This window comes from Giraffa tippelskirchi, chromosome 3 (assembly GCF_054371585.1).
Source record: "Giraffa tippelskirchi isolate mGirTip1 chromosome 3, T2T-mGirTip1v1.2.pri, whole genome shotgun sequence".
NCBI lineage: Eukaryota > Metazoa > Chordata > Mammalia > Artiodactyla > Giraffidae > Giraffa > Giraffa tippelskirchi.
The window spans coordinates 108,888,392-108,913,187 of NC_137277.1; the positions used below are offsets into that span (position 1 = coordinate 108,888,392).

Here is a 24,796-nt window from a genome sequence, read left to right on the forward strand (position 1 = left end):
GGAATGTCCTACCCCCATATTTCCTGCTATCTTCTATACAATTATCTGGCATTCAGGTCATTTCTTTGATCTTACAGGGACTTGTAAATCTCGGCCATGGAAATTACATGGGACAGACATTGACATCGACTAGTGAGGGTCTCTGGTGCCCATCAAAGTTCATCTTATGTGACTTCCTGCTCAGGTACCGGGAAAAGCATTATCTTCTTGCCTTGGGAATTTTGCCTCATATAATCTGTTACAGTAAAAAAGAGGCAAAATCCATTCCAAGGAAGATAATAGCCTATTGTGAGAAAAAAGGGGCAATATAAGGACAACATGTACACATTAATTGGATTCTTCCTTGTCACCCCATCTGTTTGATTTAACTCAGTCCAACGAAAAGTGTAGGTGTGGAGTGAGAGTGGGGGACCCAAGTTATATGGAGAAAGTGTCTCAACAGATTTTCTCTTCACTGTCAGGCCCTGAGTAGGTAGAACTGATAAAGGTGAACACTGTAAACCCTAGCAGAAGTCTCCTTCATAGACATGGAGTAGCTAGAACATGCTGATCACTAGCCCTCTTTCATAGAAATCTCAGAATATTGTTCTAAAAAGAACTATATTATTTCCTTATAATCATGAGGCCCAGTGAGTAGTGTGACTTGCCCAAAGTCACACAAGTAATCAGGAACAGAGCTGAGATCACAGTATAAGCCTTCTGACTCCAACTTCATGGCTCTGAGTTCCAAATATAACCCTATTAAACTGCTGACCTTAACCTTCCCATTCCCCATGTCTTAACTTTGGAGTAGCCTTAACAGCGAGAAAAGCTGCTACAATGAGAAGCCTGCATGCTGCAATGAGAGAGTGGCCCCTGCACTCTACAATTAGAGAAAGCCTGTGCACAGCAGTAAAGACCCAGGACGACCAAAAATAAATAAATAAACAAAAGAAAAAAAAAATATATATATATAATTTAAAAATTAAAAAAAAAAGACCTGCTGGTACCCTAGTCTTACCATGAGTTGGCTTCTGCTTACCTTGTCTACCCCTTTCTTCTTAGACATCACACTCAAGACTTACTAGAGTTCCCAGAAAACCATGTTATTCTCTTCCCATTCCCACCCTCCACTCTACCCCTGGCCTTTATACTTCATTCCCTCTCTCTGGAATGTCCTTTACCCTTCCTGGCAATGTCTGAATTCCTATTCTTCCTTAAGTCACTAACCTGATTCCCCAGTATTTAAGCCTCCCAGTATCTCTGTAATTCATAACTGGCGGTGGCTCTTGTCAGTGTATTGCAATGATTGCTCACAAGTCTTTCTCATTTACTGGAACAAGAGCCCTGGAGGGAGGGGCCTTTATCTCAGCAACAAGTTGCTCTATAAATATTTACTGAAGGAATGAACAGACAACTCACCTTCTTTGGAAATCTTGGTGTTATCTGGAGAAACGGAAGTCTACCATCTCCATTTCCAAAAAATGGAAATCTGCTTTATGAGTATTATCATTGTTCATTCGGTTTATTCTTTAGGCTTATAAAGCCTCCAGAACTCTAGGTTCAGATTAGAAATCTATTATAAGCCAATATCCCTCTGAGCTGGCCTCCTCATGAGAAAGTTTCTCAGGATAGTAAACTCCAAGATTTCTAGGAAATGTCTGTCTTTTTGCCTTGAAATGACCTTAATACATAAGACTAAATATGTTATGACATTGAGGTACTATGTTTTGCTTTTTTTGCAAAACAGCTTCCTAAGTGCATTCACATGAACTTCATGACAACCCTCTGGGGCCAGTAGGGTGATATCGGTTTCTCTCAGTATAGATGAGAAAACTCAGGCTAAGAGATGGTAAGGCACTTGCCCAAGGTCACACAACAGAGCTGAGACTAGAACCCAGTTTAGCTTCTTTTGTACAATACTATGACCTTAAGAATGAGCAGCCTAGAACCATAGATCTTGGGTGTGAGAAAGGTCCAGGACTTTCCTGGGGCTGGGAGTGCATAGAATATACATGCATGTGCACACTCAGGGCGCCTGATCTGCTGTGTGAGTGGTCAGGCCTACCATGGTATTGGCCTGCCCTCTCACTTCTACCAGAGGTGGTGTCAGCAGTGCTGGGCCTATGGTCTGGCCTTTGCACACTGGGTCAGCAATTCTCCTGAGCAGGTGACCCTGTCTTACATGCAAAGAGGTATATTTGATAGACACTTGGTGCCTCAGATAGTAAAGAATCTGCCTGCAATGCAGGAGACTCAGGTTCAATCCCTGGGTCGGGAAGATCCCCTGGAGAAGGGAACGGCAACCCACTCCAGGATTCTCGCCTGGAGAATCCCCTGGACAGAGGAACCTGGCAGGCTATAGTCCCTGGGGTCACAAAGAGTCAGAAATGAATGAGCGACTAACACTCAAACTTATAGAAAGACAATGTTATTCACTTCACATAACCTAATATAAAACACAGATTCCACATCAGTTATCAGACTTTAAGGAATGCTTCCTTCATTTCTTTTTTTTCCTTTACCTACCATTTAATTAGAATTGAGCACAGAAAGTTGAATAAGGAAAACCAGGTCCTTCCTCAAGGAGCTCCTGTTGACGGTCTGTTCCATCGCTGCCTTTGCTACTGGAGCAACATGCTATGACCTCCGAGCATTTCACCACTTAAGAGTCATCTCCAAAGTTGAGTGCACACACCCCAAGCATGGGGCAAGATAATCCACTGGGGTAAGAAAGAGGGAAAAGTTAAGATTTCTATTTCTGTTTGGTTCATCTCAGTCTTTCCTAATTTTTATTTTGGGTGTTTCATAACACACATTAATTCAGTAGTATACATAATACACACAAATGTGTATATTTATATATAGTATGTCCTCAATTTTATTTTTATTTTACTGATAGGAATTTCTGATAATAAAGTTTGAAAACTGCTGCTTTAGAACTAGGAAAGGAATTCTTTGAGGCAGAAACAACGTCTCTTTTTTAAAATTATGTTCTCTGCTCTGAAAGCTGTGAGCTCCTCACAATGGCCATGGCTACACGGCCTGATCTCTTGGCTGACCCGATTGCCTTACGAAGCACAGAAACGCAGGGCACACACTTTCTCCTCCTCCCAGGATGCCTTACCGGCTTCATCATCACCTTGGACATTTGGGAGGAGCTGGAAAGCCAAGAGAAAGGTGGGGGTGAGGGAAGAGTCTCTCTTCAGTTTGCCATCTCTCCCTCAGATGGTGGCTTGGACTGTCCAGGAAGAGCTGGCGTATTACTCCACACCCATCCTCGCACACTTTCTTTCCCGGCTCCTGTGAATTTTTTGCTCCCCATTCTGTACCAAATAAACCAGAACAGTGAGACTCAGGCTGCAATCACAGGCTCCTGAAATCACATGACCCTACATGCTCATGTTGAAATTGGAAGGAAACCACCAATGCAGGTAATCCCTATTTGATTGGAAAAGGGGGACAGAGCTTGTGACAGACCTCATTAGACTTCCTAAGGATATCTTCCCTGACCATGAAAGCTTTTAAAGATTAACTTGGCAGGCATAGCTATGTTCTGGGAGGATTCCATCTCAGTCTACGGACCAAAGCCTTGGGCGATGAGTCATCTTGGCCCTTTTCTCCATAAGCAGTTTCTTTGGTGGCCCAGGGAGCTGAAGTTGAAGCTACCCCTGACAACTGAGTGTTCAGTTGAGCCTATTCCCTTCCTTCATCAGTGTTTGACAAGCTCTGTCCCCTGTTTTAGCAAGATGTGCTTCAGGTTTCGCAGTCTCAAAAGTGTTTTTCACATACTTCAATAGTGTACCTAGCCTTTTTTGTCTATGTACAAAAAAAGGCTAGGTACAGTATTCAGACATGAATTTCCAGTTAAGAAACAAATAGTAATCCTTAATAGCACTAAAAAAGACTACCAGATTATTAGTTCTTTCCTCTTTGAATATTTATTTATTTTTAGCTGCACTGGTCTTCACTGCTACGAGAGGGCTTTCTCTACTTGCAGGGAGTAGGGGCTACTCTCTAGTTGCAGTGCACAGCAGGCTTCTTGTGTGGTGGCTTCTTTTGTTGCGTAGCATGGGCTCCATGGCACACAGGCTTCAGTGGTTGTGGTGCATGGGCTTCAATATTTGTGGCCCGTGGGCTCCAGAGTGCAGGCTCAATAGTGTGGCACTTGGACTTAGTTGTCCTGCAGCATGTGGGATCTTCCTGGACCAGGGATCGAACCAGTGTTCCTTGCACTGCAAGGTGGATTCTTAACCACTGGACCACCAGGGAAGCCTTCCTCTCCTCTTTTAAAAGCATGCCTCAATCTATTTTCTGTTTTCATTTTCATGCATGTCTGAGAACAGTTCAGCCCAGTACAGTTATGAACATTTTTTTCCCACCCTCTACATTCTCAAATCATTTGGGAACTTCCTGACACTTGCTTGGTTCAAAGGTTTACCCCTCTCAGGAGCACCTGTGTTGAAGTCAGGGAAGAGAAATAAATGCTTCAATGTGAACAGCAGGACCCTCTTAAGTGACTATCCCACAGAAGACTGGTTCTTTCTTCAAGATAAGTGAAGACTTTCTCATTCCCATCTACGGATGAAGGAACTGAGTGAGGCTCCATTTCTACTACTAACAGTAATAACAATACAGTAGCTTGACTTGCATAGCATTGACTCCAAGTCTATATTCTGCTAAGTGCTTCATGTAGATTAATCTGTTTAACTCTCAAAGTTCCGATTCTATTATCCCCACGTTCAGATGATGACACTAAAGCACTTAGAGGTAATTTGCCTGAGATCACACAGCCACTGAATGACTGGACTCACACCCTAGGAGTTTGGCCCCAGAATCTTTTCAGGGATTTGTCCTAACACCAAATTTCAGGCTCGCCCCTGCCATCCCACCCAAAGTCAAATACACTTTCCCCTGGAGCAACCCACTCCAGTATTCTTGCCTGGAGAATCCTCAGGGACAGAGGAGCCTGGTAGGGTACAGTCCACAGGGTTGCAAAGAGTCAGACACAACTGAGTGATTAAACACACACACTTGTAGTAAAACTCTGCATTCCCTGACCTGACTGACTGTAAATTGTTCAAACTTTTCACATCTTGAGCTACTTATTTAAAGAGCTGGTTCTAACTTCACTCTGAGGTTGAAGGTTGGAAGTTCTGTTTCTGTTCTGGTTATTACAGCCAGTGCACTTGGAGATATTATCTTCCAGACTAGTTTCTTGGGACATCATTTTGCTGGTCCACTTCTGAATGTGGCATTACAGGCAAAAGAATTCATCTAAGAAACACCTCAGGGAGCAGATTCAGAAATTGGGTTGGACAGGAAGCACCAGAAAAGGCCTCCGTGTCACAGTTTGCCCTGGACAGGGAAATCACTTTACCTTTAAAGGCTTCCTGGGGAGACAGCAACTCTACACACAACTCCTCCTCAGGTTGGACAACCCCTTTCCCTGACAGCAAGTTCCCTTTTCTAATCTAAACCTTTTAAACTACAGCTTAAAAATAAACTTCCTGGAGAAGGGAATGGTAACACACTCCAGGATTCTTCCCTGGAGAATCCCATGGACAGAGGAGCCTGGTGGGTTACACAGTCCACGGGGCTGCAGAGAGTTGGACACGACTGAGTGACTAAGCATGCACACACAGATGCCTACTGTGTGACAGACATTTGAGAGTTTACCTGCATTATCTCATTGTATCCCTCATCAAACCCATGAGGGAAATACTGTTATTATCCTTCTTTTTTAGACAAGGAAGCTAAGCACAGATAAAGTAACTTTCCCAAAGTCAAACAACTAGTTAGTGGCACAGCCTAGATATGAATGCAGACGAACCCTCGCCAAGGACCAGTTTGGAAACTTTATAATGGGCTGCCTGCCCACTGAGGCACCATTTCTTGTGCACAGGACACTGTGCAGAGAGAAGGGCTATTTGTTCGCATCTGGATCATAGGATTAGATGCCTGTTATTGCATTGCTTCTGCCTTTTTTCTTTAAACAGATGATTAGCTTTAAAAAGCTCTCAAGTTCAATGATCATTGAATGTAGGAGGTGACTAATTGTGGCTGGGGATACTTTGAAGGGCATGTACATAATCATGGACTGGCATGGATGATGAAAGGCCACTGTGGTCTCCCCTGCTGTGAGGCAGAGGTCCTTGTAGCCAGATGGCCTTGTTCTGGGCCTGACTCCCTGCGGTCCTGCTTTCCTGTGTTTTCATAACCCCTTGTGCTCACCTGGTACCTCCGACAACTCGCTGCACGCTCCTCTGCAGCTTCCTGTTTTCCAGTGAGATGTGCAGGATGAGGCATCATGCCAAGGACCTAGACCTGATGTACATTTACCTGTGCATTCTGAGAAGCAGGCCTTGCTTTCTAACAATCTAACAAAATGCTTTGGGACTTCAAACTTTCCCAACCTCTGATCATCCTAGTAGAAACATCATTGCTCTTCTAACAGAGAACTAATTTGTGTGAAGACACTGAGAATCATGTTGTTAGAAGTAACTGTAAGTGTGCTGAGTGGCATTTCTTCATGACTATTAAAGTGAATTTACACAAATATAGTTATATACATACCTCGACTGGGATGGAACTTGTTCAACAAATGTAATATGAAGAATTATGGTGGGCCCCGATCTTTTAGAAATTTTGCTTTTAAAAAATGCTGCACCTGGAATATAGCCAATATTTTATAACAACTTTAAATGGATATACTCCATGAAAGTCTTGAATCACTAATCACTACATGGTACTACTGTAACTAATATAATATTATAATCCCCTATATCTCAAAATAAAAAATGCTGTTGTCCCCTTCCATATTCCTGTTCTTCACCCTGCAGTCAGAATAATCTTTCCGAACCACCAACCTAGTCATGTCATGCATGTCCTTAAACCCTGCAATTGTCCCCATTACTGTCATGCGACAGTGAGGTCTTTTTTTAAAAAATTAATTACTGGCCACGCAGTGTGGCTTGTGGGATTTTGCAGCTTGTGGGATTTAGTTCCCTGACTAGGAATTGAACCCAGGGCTTTGGCAATGAGAGCAAGGAATCCCAACCACTGGCTCACCAGAGAATTCCTGATAGTGCAGTCTGACCTGCCCAAACCCCTTGCCCCGCATCCTGTTCTTTGCTTAACCTCTCTCATTTTCCCTCACATTCCACTCTTTAGCTGGTCTTCTCTCCTGCTTCCTCTAACCTCCAAGTTTCACACTAGCCCTTCTCTCTGCCCATAACAAGCTCTCCTTTACCCTCCCCCAGAACACACACTTCTCCTCTCCCTAATTCCGATTCACCTTTCCCTGACCCTCCTTCAAGCCTCCATTCCCATTAAGCTAGGTGAGGGGCCTGCAATGCACTTCCCTATCCCAGGCCTTTTTCATACTTACATGTTTAAGTGATCTCCTCCTTAGGCAGCTCTGTGAGGGCAGAAAATGGGTCTGTCTTATTCATATTGCTGCATATTGGGTGTGGCATAGAGTGGGACTCAACAAATATTTACTGAATGAATAAATGTATCAGTGACATCTCCAAGATCTATCGAAATGCTTCTGTCAGAACTTCAAAGAGGATCACACAAAAACTACTAATACCTGAATCAGCCTGCTGTAGAGAGGGTTTAAACTAGATCCTTATGTACATGGGCTTCCCTGGTAGCTCAGTTGGTAAAGAATCTGCCTGCAGTGCAGAAGACCTGAGTTCAATGCCTGGTTGGGAAAGATCCCCTGGAGAAGGAAATGGCAAACCACTCCATCATCCCTGCCTGGAAAATCCCATGAACAGAGGAGCCTGGCAGGCTGCAGTCCATGGGGTTGCAAAGAGTTGGGCATGACTGAGAGGATAACACTTCACTTCATATACATATATTCATACACATCCCCTTAGCCATAGTCATCATTTTGACTCAGAGGAGACAGCTATGCTGTCACCAGGAAGCCTTCCACCAAAGTGGGCCATCACTCTTCCTTCAAACTCTGAACCACACTATTTAGGTAATTCTAAGCCCTACCTGGGAGTTCTCAAAACGGATTATCCTGGGTCAATCTGATAATCAAAAGAATCAAACAAGTTCAAAATAAAACTGAAGCTAATACACTCACTTCCTTTAACCATGGACTGAGAAGCACTTCTTTGGCATGGGTTTTGTTTTGGATTTTGATCCTGGAATCAGTTTCCTGTTGATTATAGCATGCAAAACATGCCCATATTTTACACAGACATATGTTCCATAACTGATTCCATCAATGCTGTGGTTTTCAAATCTCACTCTGTCTCTCACCCCCATTCCTACCCCCAGAGATATTTGGCAAGGGCTGGCGTCATCATTGTTTGTCACAATTTGGAAGGGACACTCCTAGCATCTGGTGGGGAGAGGTACGGGAGGCTGCTAAACATCCTAGGATGCACAAGGGCCCCCACGACAAAGAATAAGCTCACCCACAATGTCACCAGTGCTGGTGCCGAGGAACCCCGAGTCGAAGTGACACTCTGTAGACACCTTGGCGCACAAGAACTAGGCCCTCTTTGTCTATGTGGGGCTCTTCATGAAGTATGGAAACAAAGCAGGAAAGAATAAGTTAAAAAGCAGTAAGAGAGCTGTGGATCTTCCCCTGCCTGTGATTTAGAGATTAAGATGTCCAGCTTGTCTCTAAAGTAGAGTTATTCAGTTTGGGGAGGTTTCCTAGGTAGATCCCAATCCTGAATCAATGAATCTCCTATGGAAATCTCATAAAACAAGGCATTTAGTGTGCAATTGAACAGACTCTTGCGTGTGAAAAGGACTTTTGGTGAATTCAAAACCATATTTGTTTTTCATACTGAAAATGTTCTGGTCATTTTCTTTTTCTAATAGGATAACCATTTGGACAAAAATATCCATCTGATATGCAGGTGAAATGTAAATTGCTACTCTTCTGCACAGATAGTCCAGTATATTTATACTTAATCCATAAAGGCATGATGTTACAAAACACATTTGTATATTGTGAAGCCATCTGGCACCAAATTTTCCAATTTATAGACAACTTTGTATTTACATAACAAATTATTAAATCAACCACTTTTCCGGCTTATAAAAGGTCACTGAGGTACACACACAGTGTGTATAAAAGCAGATAAGGCTGATAATACATATTTACAGTAGATACAAATTAATCTTTCATATTTGAAGATAATGCTTTTTATATTTTTTCTACATCAGACTCCCCACTGTCAGCAGGTTTTCCCATGCTTGAGTTGTTTATTGCTTTTTGGCTCACTGGTTTAATATTCACTTCTGGGTTGTTTACACATATGAATTACTAATATTCTTATCTCTTTGGCTAATGCAAATGTGATATAATGAATGAAAGAAAAAGATAAACGATAATTCAACATTACAGTTCTGGTTGGTTGATAGTATTTGTTCATGGTCCCCAAATGAGTCAAGTAATGCACCACTCATATATGACAATGAGAAGTTTTGGGTCTCGCATTACACCATTTGGGCAAAAATGGGCAAAGTAAACAAGATATCAGAGTTTTGGTAAGGTCTAAAATCTTGGCTTTCTTTTCAGAAAGAGTAATGTCATTAGCATGTTAAGCATCTTAGATTTAAAAATCTCAATGCAAAACCACTTGTGATTTACAAGGGAACTTTGCAAACTGAATGGAAGATTTCCAAAGTTAACTACAATATGTTATCATGGTCTGAAACGAAAAAGAATCATCTCGTGGGATAAGTCAGCTGAGAATCTCCATAAACCTTACAGAAAGCAGAAAAACCACTCCCCACTCATCTCAAAGTTCTGCAGTGTTACGTTCAAAAAAGAAGCTTGTGTTTACTTAAAAAACAGACACAGCAAATAACTCAAAGTTGGGGTTCAAATAAAAGACTAAAAGTGGCCCATGATATCACAAGGGATGAATATTCTTCTCAAAGAATTTACATGCACAATAGGACTGAAAAGTACAAACCAAAAATGTTCCTTTAAATAAACAGAAACCCTGACTGCTTTTAATACTACAAACAAGACAAATTAAATAAGAACTGCTCAGTTAGATTTCACTCATTTGAAATAATCTTAAAAACCACTTAAAGGTATAGTTTATTCTTCTTGTGCATCCTAAGACTGTTAAAAGGCACAAAATATAATTAGATTTCCTTTTCCAAGAGGGGCTATATGTTTTTTAAATGAGCAAAAATTTTTCATTCTGTTTTCATTCTCTGATTTGTTGAAAAAATTTTATTCTAAAGGGAATTAAAAAATGTAATAATGTAGAGGGCTAGCCTTCATTTTTAAAAAATGAATAGGCTTTAATACAAAGAGAAAGAATGGCTCTATGGGCAAAATTCAAGTATGAGTGACCAATTTTTTAATTGTAAAGTAGGTGCAACATTTAAAAAGAAATGTTACAACTGCATGACTTGTAATGCTAACAATATTTACATTAACTGGTTACATGAAAGCATAGAACTATAGAAGAGAGAGAAAAAAAAAAACCATGTGGACTGAAACAATACCTAGAACTCACAACCAGCGGTAAGCAACCAGTGAAATCATGGGCACAGACATACTTTACATGGTCTATTGATGTAAAGTATACATGGGTGGGGGAAAGCACAAACCTAATTAGCTCAAAAATACCCAAAAGAAGGCTTGGTAGACACAAACTTAGTCTGAAGAGAAAAAACTAAAGGCTAAAAAAATTTCCACGTCAACACACACGAACATCCACATTTACGTAGACATACCCAATACACACACACACACATATGCTGTGAATCTGTAAATAAAAACACCTGTGTAGACAAAACAAGAAAAAAGCAGGTTGGTGCAAAAAAAAGGGACATTAATGGTTTAAACATACCAAACACATCAACTTATAACAAAAATATGTCAACTAAAGTACACAGAAGATGACTTCAGGGGACTGTGGGAAAGACCAGGCAGGCAATCCCACTATTACATCAAAGACAACTCAACCTACCCCTAGAAGGAAGGGTTCCTGCCTCCGGGTCGTGAAGCCCAGTGTAGCCAGTTGCATTCTGTCAGGCTTGGGAGGTAGGAGTGAGGGTGGAAATGGAAAGGACAGAGAGACACAGGAGACCTGGTGAAGAACTAAGAGCTGTTGATATCAAAAGTGCGCCCCGCAGGGTGCTCTGTGCTGTGGCCCCGAGAAATCATATGGAGGAATGACCTTGGTCTCCTTTTTCCTGAGTGACTGGAACTCTGCTACATCATGGGATGGAGGAGTTGCAGGGGTGGATGAGAGAAGAGGAGAGGGAGGTGGTGGACATCAGGGGTTCAGAGTTGGCCACTGTCTCCCAGTGGCTGAAGCATTAGGCAGTTGAATGAGCCCCAAGCTGGGGGAAGAGGCAGTCCTCTCCAGGGAGTTAAGGGTTTGGAGGTGGGGCTGGTGGTTCTACACCAGAACAAAAGGAAAAGGAATCCCTTCCTTTGACAATCCATCAGTTGAATCCAATCCAATTAATTTCAGGCAGGGGGCCTGAAACTTGGCTCCATTGCCTGGGAGATAGGGTCACACCACCACCACAAAAAAAAAAAGAAGCAGAAGAAAATGTGAAAAAAAGACGGAAAATTATGTTGTGCTACATTTCTTATTAATAACCTTGTACTTTACAATGGCTCACAGTTTTAGGTTTTGTATACTTGCAATGTAGTATTTTCTCTCTACATTTGTTTCACATTTTTTTACTTACTTAATATAATATAAATAATTTGGTTAATAGATTCAACCTGCACATTTCAGCCACATTAATATATATAAGAATCTGTTAATGGTATAAATAATTCTTTAAATAAAATAAATCTGATATGTTACATAATACTGATAAAAAATTACCATTGCTAATAATTTTGTAAGCCACCTTAACTTCTGGTATAAGTAATGCGGATGAATGGATATGAAACTTGGTTTGATGATTTGCATTTATTTTTGCTACTACAGAAAAACTGAATTATAATCAACCTTACCTCCGATAAAGGTTTCAAAGTGGGGGTTTGCCTCCAGGTATGGAAACAGAAAGTTTTATCTTGTCAGGTACTGTTTGCAAAAAGCCTCAACTCTGAGCATCAATGGTGGTGCAGCATAAGTTTTCTAGTTCAACAGGTGGCTATCAAATGTTAACTACAGAAATGACTGAGTAAAATATCCCATCTAAGATTTTTTTATAAAACCTATTCTACTTTAAAACTTAGGTAAAAAAAATATGCAACAAATGGTTGCAGTTTCTGAATTCTTAATTTAGATCTGTGAGCCCTCGTCCCTTTAGAAATCTGCAAGGTTTCAATTTCCTAGACACCCAAAATCAAGTCCAGTGCTTCCAGGCAAGGTTCATTCCAAACAGACAATATAAATGGACATTCGATGGTGTGCAGTGTATGTCATAATTCAGGTAATACATCATCATGCCTTTTCTCTGCTGTTAAATACAAAAACAGCATCTTTTACATTATCATAGAAAAGCATTTAGGTTGTATTTTTATTTATCACTTTACACTTGTAGTCTCTGGTAGGTGTACTCCATAGAAACCAAAGAATTTTGTACACTATTTCTTTGTACAATAAAAGATAAAGTGTGCATTAGGTACGCTTGTACATGACAATATTGTACAATATTTACATTTCTGATGTCACCATGAAATTCTGCATTTTCTATATACAACATTGAAAATTCTTCAGAAACATCTGGACTATTTCTTATAATCACAATTTTAGTATTATAGAAAAAGAGTTTCTCAGTAATCTCTTGACCATTTACCACTCTCATCATTCAGGGATTCTGATTGGTTTTCCAGCATTCTTTATCCTTCCTGATCAAAAAAATATTGTATCACCGTTTCTTTTAGCACCCTGTGGTGGTGGTAACTATCTGCCATAGAATAAATATTGATATAACAGTGGCTATATCAATACTTATCTACAGACATATCTGTGCACATTCCTTTAATAAACACTGTGCATTGGTGGAGTAGTCCCTGTTATCTGGAGATCTTCCTCCTCTTGGGTTTGGGGGGTCTCATCTGTCTGTCTCCCTGTGGGATTTGGTGAACCTGGAAATAAAGAGGTAGGGAAAAAACAACAACAACAGAGATTGATATCACAAACACCATAGGATTTCCGACAAAGAAACAGGGTAGGCAGCAGACTCTGGCTTTCATTTTCAATCACGGCTATCTTGAGGCATTTAACACTTTTACAACACTCAGATGTCAATGTGCCTACAGTCACTACAGAGGATAAGAAATCTTGGAAACTGACAAGCAGAGCAACACTCTGTGGATCTCCCAACCAGTGGAATACAGAGGAGGAACTGGAAAAAAAATCAAAGCGGGAGAGGGGATGTGCAGTTGCTACCCCTGCTGTCCATTGAAGATGAAAATAAGATCTTTCCCATCAGAGATCTCTGGATTACTAACTTCACTAGGGTTCTGGAAAAGTGGATAAATATATACTAAACATTTTCTTCTTTATTTCATCACTGTACTTATTTTATAACTACTAAGAAGGGTCAAAGATGATAAGAACATGCACACAGCTCAGCCCAAGGAGGTTTACTTATGAGAAGAATAAGGATGGAAAACAGAATACCACTACCATCTGTTGGCAAATCTAAGCTTGTGTAGTCTGGGAAGAGCAATGCATACAACTGATCTTTATATACTAACAGGGAAGCTAGCAGCATTTAAGGCTCTGTATCAGATTGAACAGAGGTGGATAAATAGCAGAACTTGATTCCCAGGTATCAGACAGCAGGTCTGGTTTTAGGGGCAGAGGACAGGTGCTAGGGAGGTGGTCAGGTGTCCCACATTGTATTGTGGCTGTTGTGGTACCGGTAGGAGGGGTCAAGGTCAAGATCCAGGAGAGGCAGGATGCGCCCAAGGCAGTGGTATAGTACATGCTTAATAACCAGCTCCCCGTGGAGCAACATAAGCCCATTGTAGTGTATGCCAATCTCTGTGGTATAAATGTTTTTACCATGGCCAATTTCAAGCTACCAATGTGATATCACAGAACTCAGGCTTAGGAAGAGATGGGCACAGTCAGCTCTGAAGATCCACTACAAGTTGGCTCAACTGCATGTTGTAAAGATAATGTAACAGCAAAGACCATTGCTATTCAGAATCAAATACAGAAAACTATTTTTTAAAGATTTTTTTTAATGTGGACCATTTTTAAAGTATTTATTGAATTTGTTACAATATTGCTTTTATTTTATGTTTTCATTCTTTGGCTGTGATGCATGTGGGATCTTCACTTCCTGACAAAGGATCAAACCCACACCCCCCTCCACTGGAAGGCAAAGTCTTAACCACCGGACCAGCAGGGAAATCCCCAGAAAACTTTTTAAAGTATTACATTTAAAAAATAACACCAATGAGTTTCTCACACTGCCTCATCCTCCTAAATGCTCCATATACTTTCTTTAACTCCACTAGTCTCTGATAAAGAGTCCATTGAAACCTTTTTTAAATTGAGGAAAGAAGCCTTTATTCAAAGCTGCAAATTAGTAACCTGTGGACCAAATGCAGCCTAGTAAGGGATTGTGTTTAGCCCTATGGTGTTTTAATATGTTAAAAATAGCTGGTAACACTAAAGAATGAGAAATTTTACTTTCACACTTGCAATGTCTCATGAAAAAATGGGAAGATCTTGCAACACTGGCACAGTTCCCCACATGGCTCGAGCTTGCTGCAGCACGGAAGCAGAAGCTCCTTCTAGAGAGAACACACCCCCAGGTTGCCACGGCCCCCATCACTCCTGAATGCTTGCTGGCCACAAAGGCCAAAGATCTTGAGAGAGAGATTAGCGAGATGCCTGCCAAACACATTTCTCTTCTTCCTGAGCAGGCATGGTGTACAACACTTTTACCAGTCCCCTGAATTAAGAAGGGGCTTCCCTGGTGGCTCAGAGGGTAAAGCGTCTGCCTGCAAAGCGGGAGACCCGTGTTCGATCCCTGGGTTGGGAAGATCCCCTGGAGAAGGAAATGGCAACCCATTCCAGTATTCTTGCCTGGAGAATCCCATGGACAGAGGAGCCTGGCAGGCTACAGTTCAGTTCAGTTCAGTTCAGTTCAGTCGCTCAGTCGTGTCTGACTCTTTGCGAGCCCATGAACCGCAGCACGCCAGGCCTCCCAGTCCATTACCAACTCCTGGAGTTTACCCAAACTCATGTCCATCGAGTCGGTGATAAATAAAAAATAAAGTCTGACACTGTTTCCACTGTTTCCCCATCTATTTCCCATGAAGTGATGGGACCGGATGCCATGATCTTAGTTTTCTGAACGTTGAGCTTTAAGCCAACTTTTTCTCTCTCCTCTTTCACTTTCATCAAGAGGCTCTTTAGTTCCTCTTCACTTTCTGCCATAAGGGTGGTGTCGTCTGCATATCTGAGGTTATTGATATTTCTCTTGGCAATCTTGATTCCAGCTTGTGCTTCTTCCAGCCCAGGGTTTCTCATGATGTACTCTGCATAGAAGTTAAATAAGCAGGGTGACAATATACAGCCTTGACGTACTCCTTTTCCTATTTGGAACCAGTCTGTTGTTCCATGTCCAGTTCTAACTGTTGCTTCCTGACTTGCATACAGGTTTCTCAAGAGGCAGGTCAGGTGGTCTGGTATTCCCATCTCTTCAAGAATTTTCCACAGTTTATAGTGATCCACACAGTCAAAGACTTTCGCATAGTCAATAAAGCAGAAATAGATGTTTTTCTGGAACTCTCTTGCTTTTCTGATAATCCATCGAATGTTGGTAATTTGATCTCTGGTTCCTCTGCCTTTTCTAAAACCAGCCTGAACATCTGGAAGTTCACGTTTCATGTATTGCTGAAGCCTGGCTTGGAGAATTTTGAGCATTACTTTACTAGCGTGTGAGATGAGTACAATTGTGTGGTAGTTTGAACATTCTTTGGCATTGCCTTTCTTTGGGATTGGACTGAAAACTGACCTTTTCCAGTCCTGTGGCCACTGCTGAGTTTTCCAAATTTGCTAGCATATTGAGTGCATCACTTTCACAGCATCATCTTTCAGGATTTGAAATAGCTCAGCTGGAATTCCATCACCTCCACTAGCTTTGTTCATAGTGATGCTGTCTAAGGTCCGCTTGACTTCACATTCCAGGATGTCTGGCTCTAGGTGAGTGATCACACCATCATGATTATCTGGGTCATGAAGATCTTTTTTGAACAGTTCTTCTGTGTATTCTTGCAACCTTTTCTTAATATCTTCTGCTTCTGTTAGGTCCATACCATTTCTGTCCTTTATTGAGCTCCAGTTCACAGGGTCGCAAAGAGTCGGACACGATTGAGCGACTTCACTTTCACTTTCTTTCACTTGAATTAAGAAGGCCACATGACTGGGTCAAACCAGTGGAAAGTCAATGGAACAGATGAACTTCCCGGTCTGGCCCATGAAACCTTATCCTGCCGTCCTCTGGGTACATGGTCTTCTCTCCCACTGCTGGGCTGGATGCTAAGGATGTGGTGGAGCACTCTGAGGCCCTAGGGAATGGGGGACACTAGATATAGAAAGAACCTGAGCCCCTGAATGACTGTGTGAAGCAAGACTTCCTCAACCAGAATGAGACCCAAGTGAGGAACAGCCTTTTTAAAGCATTAAGCCTCTAAGACGAGAGTTGGTATGCAGCCTACCTTGACCAGGGCATCTTGGTTGGCATTTCTTAATTCACTAAAATCACTGTTTCACTCAAACCTGATCCCTTGTACTTAATGATACTATTTGCCCAGCCCTAGAAGGTGTTTCAGGGGGCTTTCCTGGTGGCTCAGACAGTAAAGAATCTGCCTGCAATGCAGGAGACCTGGGTTTGATCCCTGAGTCAGGAAGATCCCCTGGAGAAGGGAATGGCAATCTACTCCAGTACCTTGCCTGGAGAATTCCAAGGACAGAGGAGCCTGGTGGGTTATAGTCCATGGGGTTGCAAAGAGTAGGACACGACTGAGTGACTAATGCACACACACAGAAGGTGTTTGAGTTTATAATCTCTGATCCAGACTTTTCCTGTAATTCTATCAGGAAATTAAACATCTCAGGGGCTCAATTTACCCATCTTTGAAATGATGGTTCGGATCACAAAATCCTGTACCAATCCCAATACACTATGAATGTGTAAAAACTTATTTCTGTCATTCAGTAGCCACTGGATGGCTTGTTAGGATTCAGATAACCTTGTTAACACAATATCAACTGAAAGTAAAAGAAATAACCCTTTCATTGCTGAGTAGCTTTTGATAATTCACATTTTTTAGAGATTATCAAAATTATAGTTTGAGTGTTTGTTTATGTTAGCCAATATGTAAATTAGAGAATGATGATTAAACTCACATTCAACACTATTACATGCAACATTCAATAAAAATGTAAAGAAAAAATAGACACTTTAAAACCAGAGGTTATGGGTGGGGGGTCCAGGAAGGGGAACACATGTAAACCCATGGCTGATTCATGTCAATGTATGGCAAAAACTATTACAATATTGTAAAGTAATTAGCCCCCAACTAAAATAAATAAATTTATTAAAAAAAAAAAAATCCAAAAAAAAAAAAACCCAGAGGTTATAGTGTTAAATATCAATAATTTAACAACAGGATTTGTGGCCAAATATTTAATTTTTTTTAGGTAATAGCAGAAAGGAAATGAGATGACTGTATACTCTTGATCTTGACCCTATGTTCAATTTCCCTTTTTGTTCTATGGTAGAGTGAAATTTATATTATTGAATACTTAGGCAATACTAATAATCACTGCTATTCTCAGAGTCAAATGCAAAAGCTATGATTTTAACTTCAATGTTTTGCTGCGTACATTTTAAACGTATTTTATGTGAGGAAAAAAGTTACTTACCTCAGAAAAAATACATAGTTAATACCACTAGGTTATTTTTTCTTAAGTTATTTTTAATTTTTTTCTGATATCAGTCTTTTTTGAGCCCAGTAATTTAGTATTGCTATGTGAATTGCCTGACAATATTTAAGAGACTTTACCAAAAAGTATAATACAATTTATTTTCAAAGAAACACAGTATAATGGAAAAATAAATTAACTTACAGTCCCAGACATTTTGTCCAGTTCACTCATGGCCTCATGAATAGCAGCTTCTAAATGGTTATTTAGCTTTCCACTTCTGGAATTAATGAAAACAACACAGCAGATTAAAAAATTAAAGAAACAATAATCTCAATTTAATTCCCTAATCAGAAAACAGAAGTACCAATTCCATGAGAGAAAGTCAATTTATATTCACATTTGGAAAATTCCGATGACAAAACACTATGGGATTCTCATGACTAAACACCAATGATAAGGTCACATAACTACAGAAAGAAAAAAATGAACAGATGATTAGGGAAAGTGGATTCTTTCCCCTTCCACATGTTTCTTCGACTGTCTGATGATTTTGCAAGGAAGCTTGGCAACAGGTCTCTATTTCTACAGACGAGCTTGTGTTCTTAGATTCCAGCCTGCTCCACATTGCCTTTTGTTCTGGCTTGTCTTTCTCAGGCTGTGTGGCTGGAGGAAGGGCCCTGAACTGCAGGCTCTGGCCACTAGGGAGCTCCCTCTGCCCTCTCTGGAGCATCCTGGCTTTAGGAGTTCAGCAAATGAAGGCTGAAATCCTGGTGCACTTTCATTACAGGTGGGAAACAGCTTAACTCGCCACACCTGAGGCTCTACCACATTTCCCCGCCCCCGCCTCCCCAAAACCAAAATGACAAAACTATTTGAGAAGATAAAGGATGATGGTCTCAGAATGTCTATCACTTGTCTGATCTTTTCTCTCTACTCAGCATACCAGGCTTCCCTTGTGGCTCAGATGGTAAAGCATCTGTCTGCAATGCAGGAGACCCAGGTTTGATCCCTGAGTCAGGAAGATCCCCTGGAGAAGGAAATGGCAGCCCACTCCAGTACTCTTGCCTGGAAAAGTCCATGGACGGAGGAGGCTGGTAGGCTACAGTCCATAGGGTGGCAAAGAGTCCGACATGACTGAACGACTTCACTTTCACTTTCAGCATACCACTACAGGTATTTAACACAAGGAGCATCTGCCATGACTGAAACATTTAACTAGGAAGCTACTGAACTAATTACTAAAACAAGGCAACTCCACACTATCCACCTCTAGGAATTATGTCTACTCTAACTTTTCCTTCTTGGTGCATACAAAGAATTACCCAATTATTCTGAGTACTAAGGTGATTCATTTCATTTATCTCATCACAACGATTACTAGAGAAGTTGTAGAGGTAAACGGCTTTCCAAGAGTTAAGTCCTAGCCCAGCATTTACATGGAGATCGGAAATTTGCAGTTGTAGAAGAATTTGGCTCATAGTCCCATTTAGTTTGGCTCACATTGTGTTTAAAAACATATTTGAACTTTAGTGGAATGCTTCTAGATGAGGCCTTTTGGTTTACCACAGTCCTCACCAAGTTTTACCCTCATACACCAGGACTGGACAATTCACGCATTTAGTTTCTTTATACAATCATGAGTAGTATACTGCTAGGTATACACATCGTGGATGCTCCATATGGTGTCTAAATAAAAATGTGTCCAAAGCTAAAACAACGGCTCTGTGTTCTGGGAAACTTATATGCATTTAAGTCAGCTTAATTGAAAGAAAAGATTGTAACTGAAATATAAGAGCAATGCAGCATCAACCTTACCTTTTGTCGGCCTGAAAGCTAGCCTACAGCTTTTATATTCTTCCCGTTTACTTTAAAAATGTAAACAATGCAGAAACGTGCATAGAATAAGTTATCAACCCCTATCAAACCTATTTCCAAAAATAAACTAATAAATTACATATTTCTTTTCTTTTTTATTAAAAAATTAAACCAAAAAAAAAAAATTAAACCAAATTTCCCATTTGATATCAATTCCTAGTCTCATTCTCTCCCACCCTCCTCCCCAGAGGCAACTGTGTTGTGTATTCCTATAAAGAAAGAAAGTGAAATAGTTCAGTCGTGTCTGACTATTTGTGATCCCATGGGCTGCAGACCACCAGGCTCCTCTGTCCATGGAATTCTCTAGGCAAGAATACTAGAGTGGGTAGCCTTTCCTTTCTCCAGGGGATCTTCTCAACCCAGGGATTGAACCTGGGTCTCCTGCATTGCAGGAAGATTCTTTACCATCTGAGCTGCAAGGGAAGCTGTGTATTCCTACAGTGTGTTTTAATATTTTATATGATATATCCATGAACAGTACCTAGTATTGTCTTTTATGTGTTTTTTAAATATATATCATACAAATGTGTCCTCATATAAGTACCATTCTACAACTTATCTCTTTCCCTTTTATCGCTATTTTTAAATATGTCCAAGTTGACATCTATTCACATGCTATCTTTTATTCACCTACTTATTCCAGTTTTACAGGGCCCTGGTCATCTCATGGGGTCAGGCTGAGTTGTTTTCCCACCGAGGAGTTTGCTAAGCATGATTCTGGGGAGGAATGCAATCCCAGGACTCTGTAGGGCTATTTAAGCTGAGCTAGAGTTGGGCTGGGTTGGGGCCTCTTTTGTGGATTGTTTAGCAAAGGTCTTGACAGTACCACATACTGCCCAGCTATCTGACAATATTACACTTTGTGCAATGTGTTAAACAGTTTTATCTTTACTATCTCTTTTGTATTTGTATAAAAGTATGAAGAGAAGTTTTAAAAGATATTTGTCATGCATTTTTATTATACTATCTTATGGGTTTAAAATTGACTACATAAAAGTCTAAATGTCTAAAAAAAAGGAAAATATTTCAGTGAAAAACCGTCAGAGAATCTTGGTTCTCTCATCTTTAATAACAAAAACAGCTAGTATTTATTGAATATTTTAAGGCTTCTCTGATGGCTCGGATGGTAAAGAATCTGCCTGCAATATGGGAGACCTGGGTTCAATCCCTAGGTGGGAAGATCCCCTGGAGAATGGAATGGCAACCCACTCAAGTATCCTTGCCTGGGAAATCCATGGATGGAGGCTACAGTCCACGGGATTACAAAGAGTTGCACACGACTGAGGGACTAACACTTTCACTTTTTTATATATGCCAAGAATTGTATTAAATCTTTATATATATTATTTCATTTAAACCTTATAACAACTCAGTGAAGTAGGTATTACAACAGCTGTTTGTATGTCACACTTGATTTTTTAGGGAAAATTAGTGAAATCAACTATAATTTTATGACAAAGAAGATGATATTTAACTATAAATAGTCTTCAAAAGTAATAGAGTCATAAAAGTTTTGTCCTTTAATATGAAAAATTTCAAATTTCAACAGCATCATCATTAAAGTATAAAAATAATTCAACATTATTTGTTGAATAAATAGACAAAATTTTAGGAGTTTGTGAGTTCTTTCTTCAACAAGATATTTAAAATATTTATAAACTCCTTGTATTAGTTTAAGGTAATTAGTATAATGTTTTTCCTTTAACACACTTAAGTAGTTATTAGAGGGTGAAATGACTACTTTTGGAAGAGAGAATAAATACAGAGATATGGGGCATGAAATTACATGAATACATCATGGGAATCAAGAGGTATAGAGAGACTTTTCGCATGTCAAACCTGCATACCATATTCACACTAGCTGGTCAAGTCAGGAAAGAATGAGCTTAAAAGAGGAAGAAAAAGCTCCATGAGTCCATGAAATGAATAATTAGTCAAAATTCAATCTTCTAGTCCAGAGGCCCTCCTTGTGGAGTCTCTTCTACTATTTTCTCTTCCCCACTGACATTTAATAATAAACATTTTTACTAATGGACACTCTAAAAGCTACTTGATTAAGCAATAGATGTTCATATAATCACATTTCTAGTTATTAATGGAGATAATTGCCACTTCTCATCTTCATTGCATATACTATCACACATTATCCTTATCTTTATTAATAAAAAAAAAAGCCAGGTACACATCTTTGAATAGTATGAGAAATCAGAGGGAAGTGAGAATTGCACATTGCTCTGGACTATCAGTTCAGCATTTAAGCAACTCACTTCATGTAGACCACAACAAACTTGGACCAGACCTAAATGTCAAGAATCTTGGATTCTAAAACCTAATCCATAGGGAAAGTATGCAGATTTAAGAAAATTTAACATATGAGAGATCAAGATGGTAGTATATGAGGATACTGAGCTTACTTCCCACCTCCACCCCCAATGAATATACCAAAAATACAACTACATGTTGAGTAGCTTTCACTGAAAATGACGCGGAGACTGGCATAACAACTTTTCTACAACTAAGACTGTCCACATAGAGCCTGGTAGGAAGGGAGGAAAAGCTATTGGAAGCCACATACAGAAGAGGAATGCAGTATCACAGGCTTGGAGATCTTCCCTGGGGAGCATGGAGTTCAATATGCCTTTCAGGCACCCTAGCCCTGGCGTCCAACTCTGGGAAGATGAGCCCCTTAGCTGGTTTGAAAACAGGGCTTACTGGAGGGCTGTAAGAAACCAAGACTCTGCTTTTGAAGTGTGCATGCACATGCACAGACTTGCTTACTCCCATCCCCACCTGCCTCCCCGCTCCAGCACAGTGGAGAGGCAGCAGACTGGAAATAGCCTGGTACTCTGGCTGGCTTGCCAGCACACTCTCTGGCCTGCACTAGACCCCTGCTCCAGCTCTTCTTGCTCTGGCACCACCCTCCACTATAGTAAAGGCTGCCATTGCCAACAAGAGTACACACACTTAGAGGGAACAGAGCTGCACAGACCCTCTGACCAGGGCAGAGGCAGTCATTGCCAGTGTGCATATCCCTGCCCACATCTGGAGGGAGGAGAATTAACTCAAGTGAAAACACTAATTCAAAAAGATGCATGTACCCCCATGTTCACAGCAGCATTATTTACAATAGCCAAGATACGGAAGCAACTTAAGTGTGTCTACCAATAGATGAAAGGATAGAGTGCTATGTGTATATATATACACCACAATGTATATACACACAATGAGACTACTACACAGCCATAAAAAGGAATGAAACTTTGCCATTTGCAACAACATGGATGGACGTGGGAGGTATTGCGCTTAGTGAAGTAAGTCAGTGAAATAAAAATATTGTATGTTTTCACTTACATGCAGAATCTAAAAAACAAAAAATGAACATAACAAACCAGAAGCAGACTCACAGATACATAGAACAAACTAGTGATTACCAGTAGGGAAGGGGTGGGGTGAGGGGCAAGATAGGGGAACAGGATTAAGAAGTACATACTATTAGGTATAAAATAAGATACAAGGATATAATATACAGCACAGGGAATATAACCAGTATTTTATAATAACTTTAAATGGAGTTTAATCTATAAAAATATTGCATCACTATGTTGTACACCTGAAGTAATATAATACCATAAATCAACTAATTTCATTTTTAAAAAATAAAGAAAATTTAATACACAAGTATCATTTCTTGGTTTTAAAGTGTTTACTTAAGCATTTTTATGTTTATGTTATCACTTTATCACTTTCTAGATTCACAAAAATAAGGTTACTGAATACATATATATGTACATATAGACAGAAGATTTGATCCTCACTTTAAAAAAAATTGTAACATATCTAAAAGTTACACAAATCTTTTCTTTAATGAAGCTATTCCCACTTTTAAGTACAAAATGACCCTAAGTTATTGAGAGGCCTGGCATGCTGCAATTCATGGGGTCGCAAAGAGTCGGACACGACTGAGCGACTGAACTGAACTGAATTCTTTAATAAATATGTAAATATTTCTTTTGTGATTAGGCAGTAATAAGCGAATCACTTTAAAGATATTTATTGTATAGTATGATTATAGCATATTGAGGGTTAAATGACTATATAATGCTCTAAATATCTAATATGGTGACAGAATGTTTCAAATGGTAAAAATAGGTAATCATTTTGTTTCACCTATATCTTTATCAGAAAAATAATCGTTTACTAAATACCATGTGCCAAGAACTGTGCTAAGGCTCTCTTTATAACACTTCTCGGAGGCTGGTATTAATATCCCACTTTAGAAATGAAGTATTTAGACTCAGAGAGGTTAAGCAACATACTCAAGGGTACACACACTAGGTAATGATGGAAACATTTGAACTCAGGCCAAAACCCAAACTTTCAGCCACTTTGCTCCAGTGCCACCTTCCTTTTTTAGTTTCTTTCTCCTTGTCTATAAAACTAGCCAGATATTTGTTAGCTCAAATTTCTTTCCAGTTATTCTTTGGGAACTTTTCACATAAAGGGTAGAAAGGAGAGTAAATAATAGATACCAACTCTCTCTGTTCCTTTTAATTTACTCTCCAATCCATGGCCATTTTATTTTTATATGTGCTATTCTACCAGAAACTGTTTTCACTGAGGTCACCAATGGCCTCCAAACTGCCCAGTCCAAATGGAGATGTTTCAGATCTTCTCTTACTGGACCTCTGTTTTTCACTGTATTATCCCAGAAATTTTGGGTCTTTGGCTTTTAACACCCTACTCCCCTACCCCCTGGGTTTCCTCCTCCTTTCTGATCATTATTTCCATCTCTTTCATTATCTCTAGTAAATATTCAAATACCCCAGAATTCGCTCTTTAGTCCCTTGTTCAAATTGGCCAAAGTACCTCTGCGTGACTGAAGTCATTTTTCATAGTCGAATATCATTTCTTCCCAGTTTCAGACTTGTGTCTGTGGAATCACAGGAACCTCATGTTGCACTCGACAGTTTTCTCCTGTATGCCCCGTTTCAGTGCTTCCACTACCCACTAAGGCACTTGAGAGTTGTCCTTGATTACCTGTTCTTCTTCACATTCCAACCAATCACCATGATGTT

At 40.1% G+C, this 24,796-nt stretch overlaps 1 protein-coding gene and 1 long non-coding RNA gene across 4 annotated transcripts in view; both read right to left on the bottom strand.

The window, feature by feature from the left end:
- Positions 1–2,484: 2,484 nt before the first annotated feature.
- LOC145542200 (uncharacterized) lies at positions 2,485–9,770 on the bottom strand. Its single transcript, XR_014079649.1, has 4 exons — positions 8,418–9,770; positions 7,370–7,399; positions 6,556–6,649; positions 2,485–2,702 (listed from the first exon to the last, which is right to left on the bottom strand). It is a non-coding gene; the product is annotated as an uncharacterized LOC145542200 (long non-coding RNA).
- A 2,123-nt stretch (positions 9,771–11,893) lies between these two features.
- MBD5 (methyl-CpG binding domain protein 5) overlaps positions 11,894–24,796 on the bottom strand; it is a 454,579-nt gene continuing 441,676 nt past the window's right edge. For 2 of the 3 annotated variants that reach the window (XM_081580531.1, XM_081580530.1), the window contains 2 exons: positions 18,048–18,123; positions 11,894–13,036 (listed from right to left, as the gene is read on the bottom strand). In XM_081580531.1, the coding sequence (XP_081436657.1) occupies positions 12,965–13,036; positions 18,048–18,123 (148 nt within the window). In that variant the 3' untranslated portion in view covers positions 11,894–12,964. The remainder of the gene's footprint in view (positions 13,037–18,047; positions 18,124–24,796) is intronic. The other variant, XR_014079644.1, reaches the window with a different exon arrangement.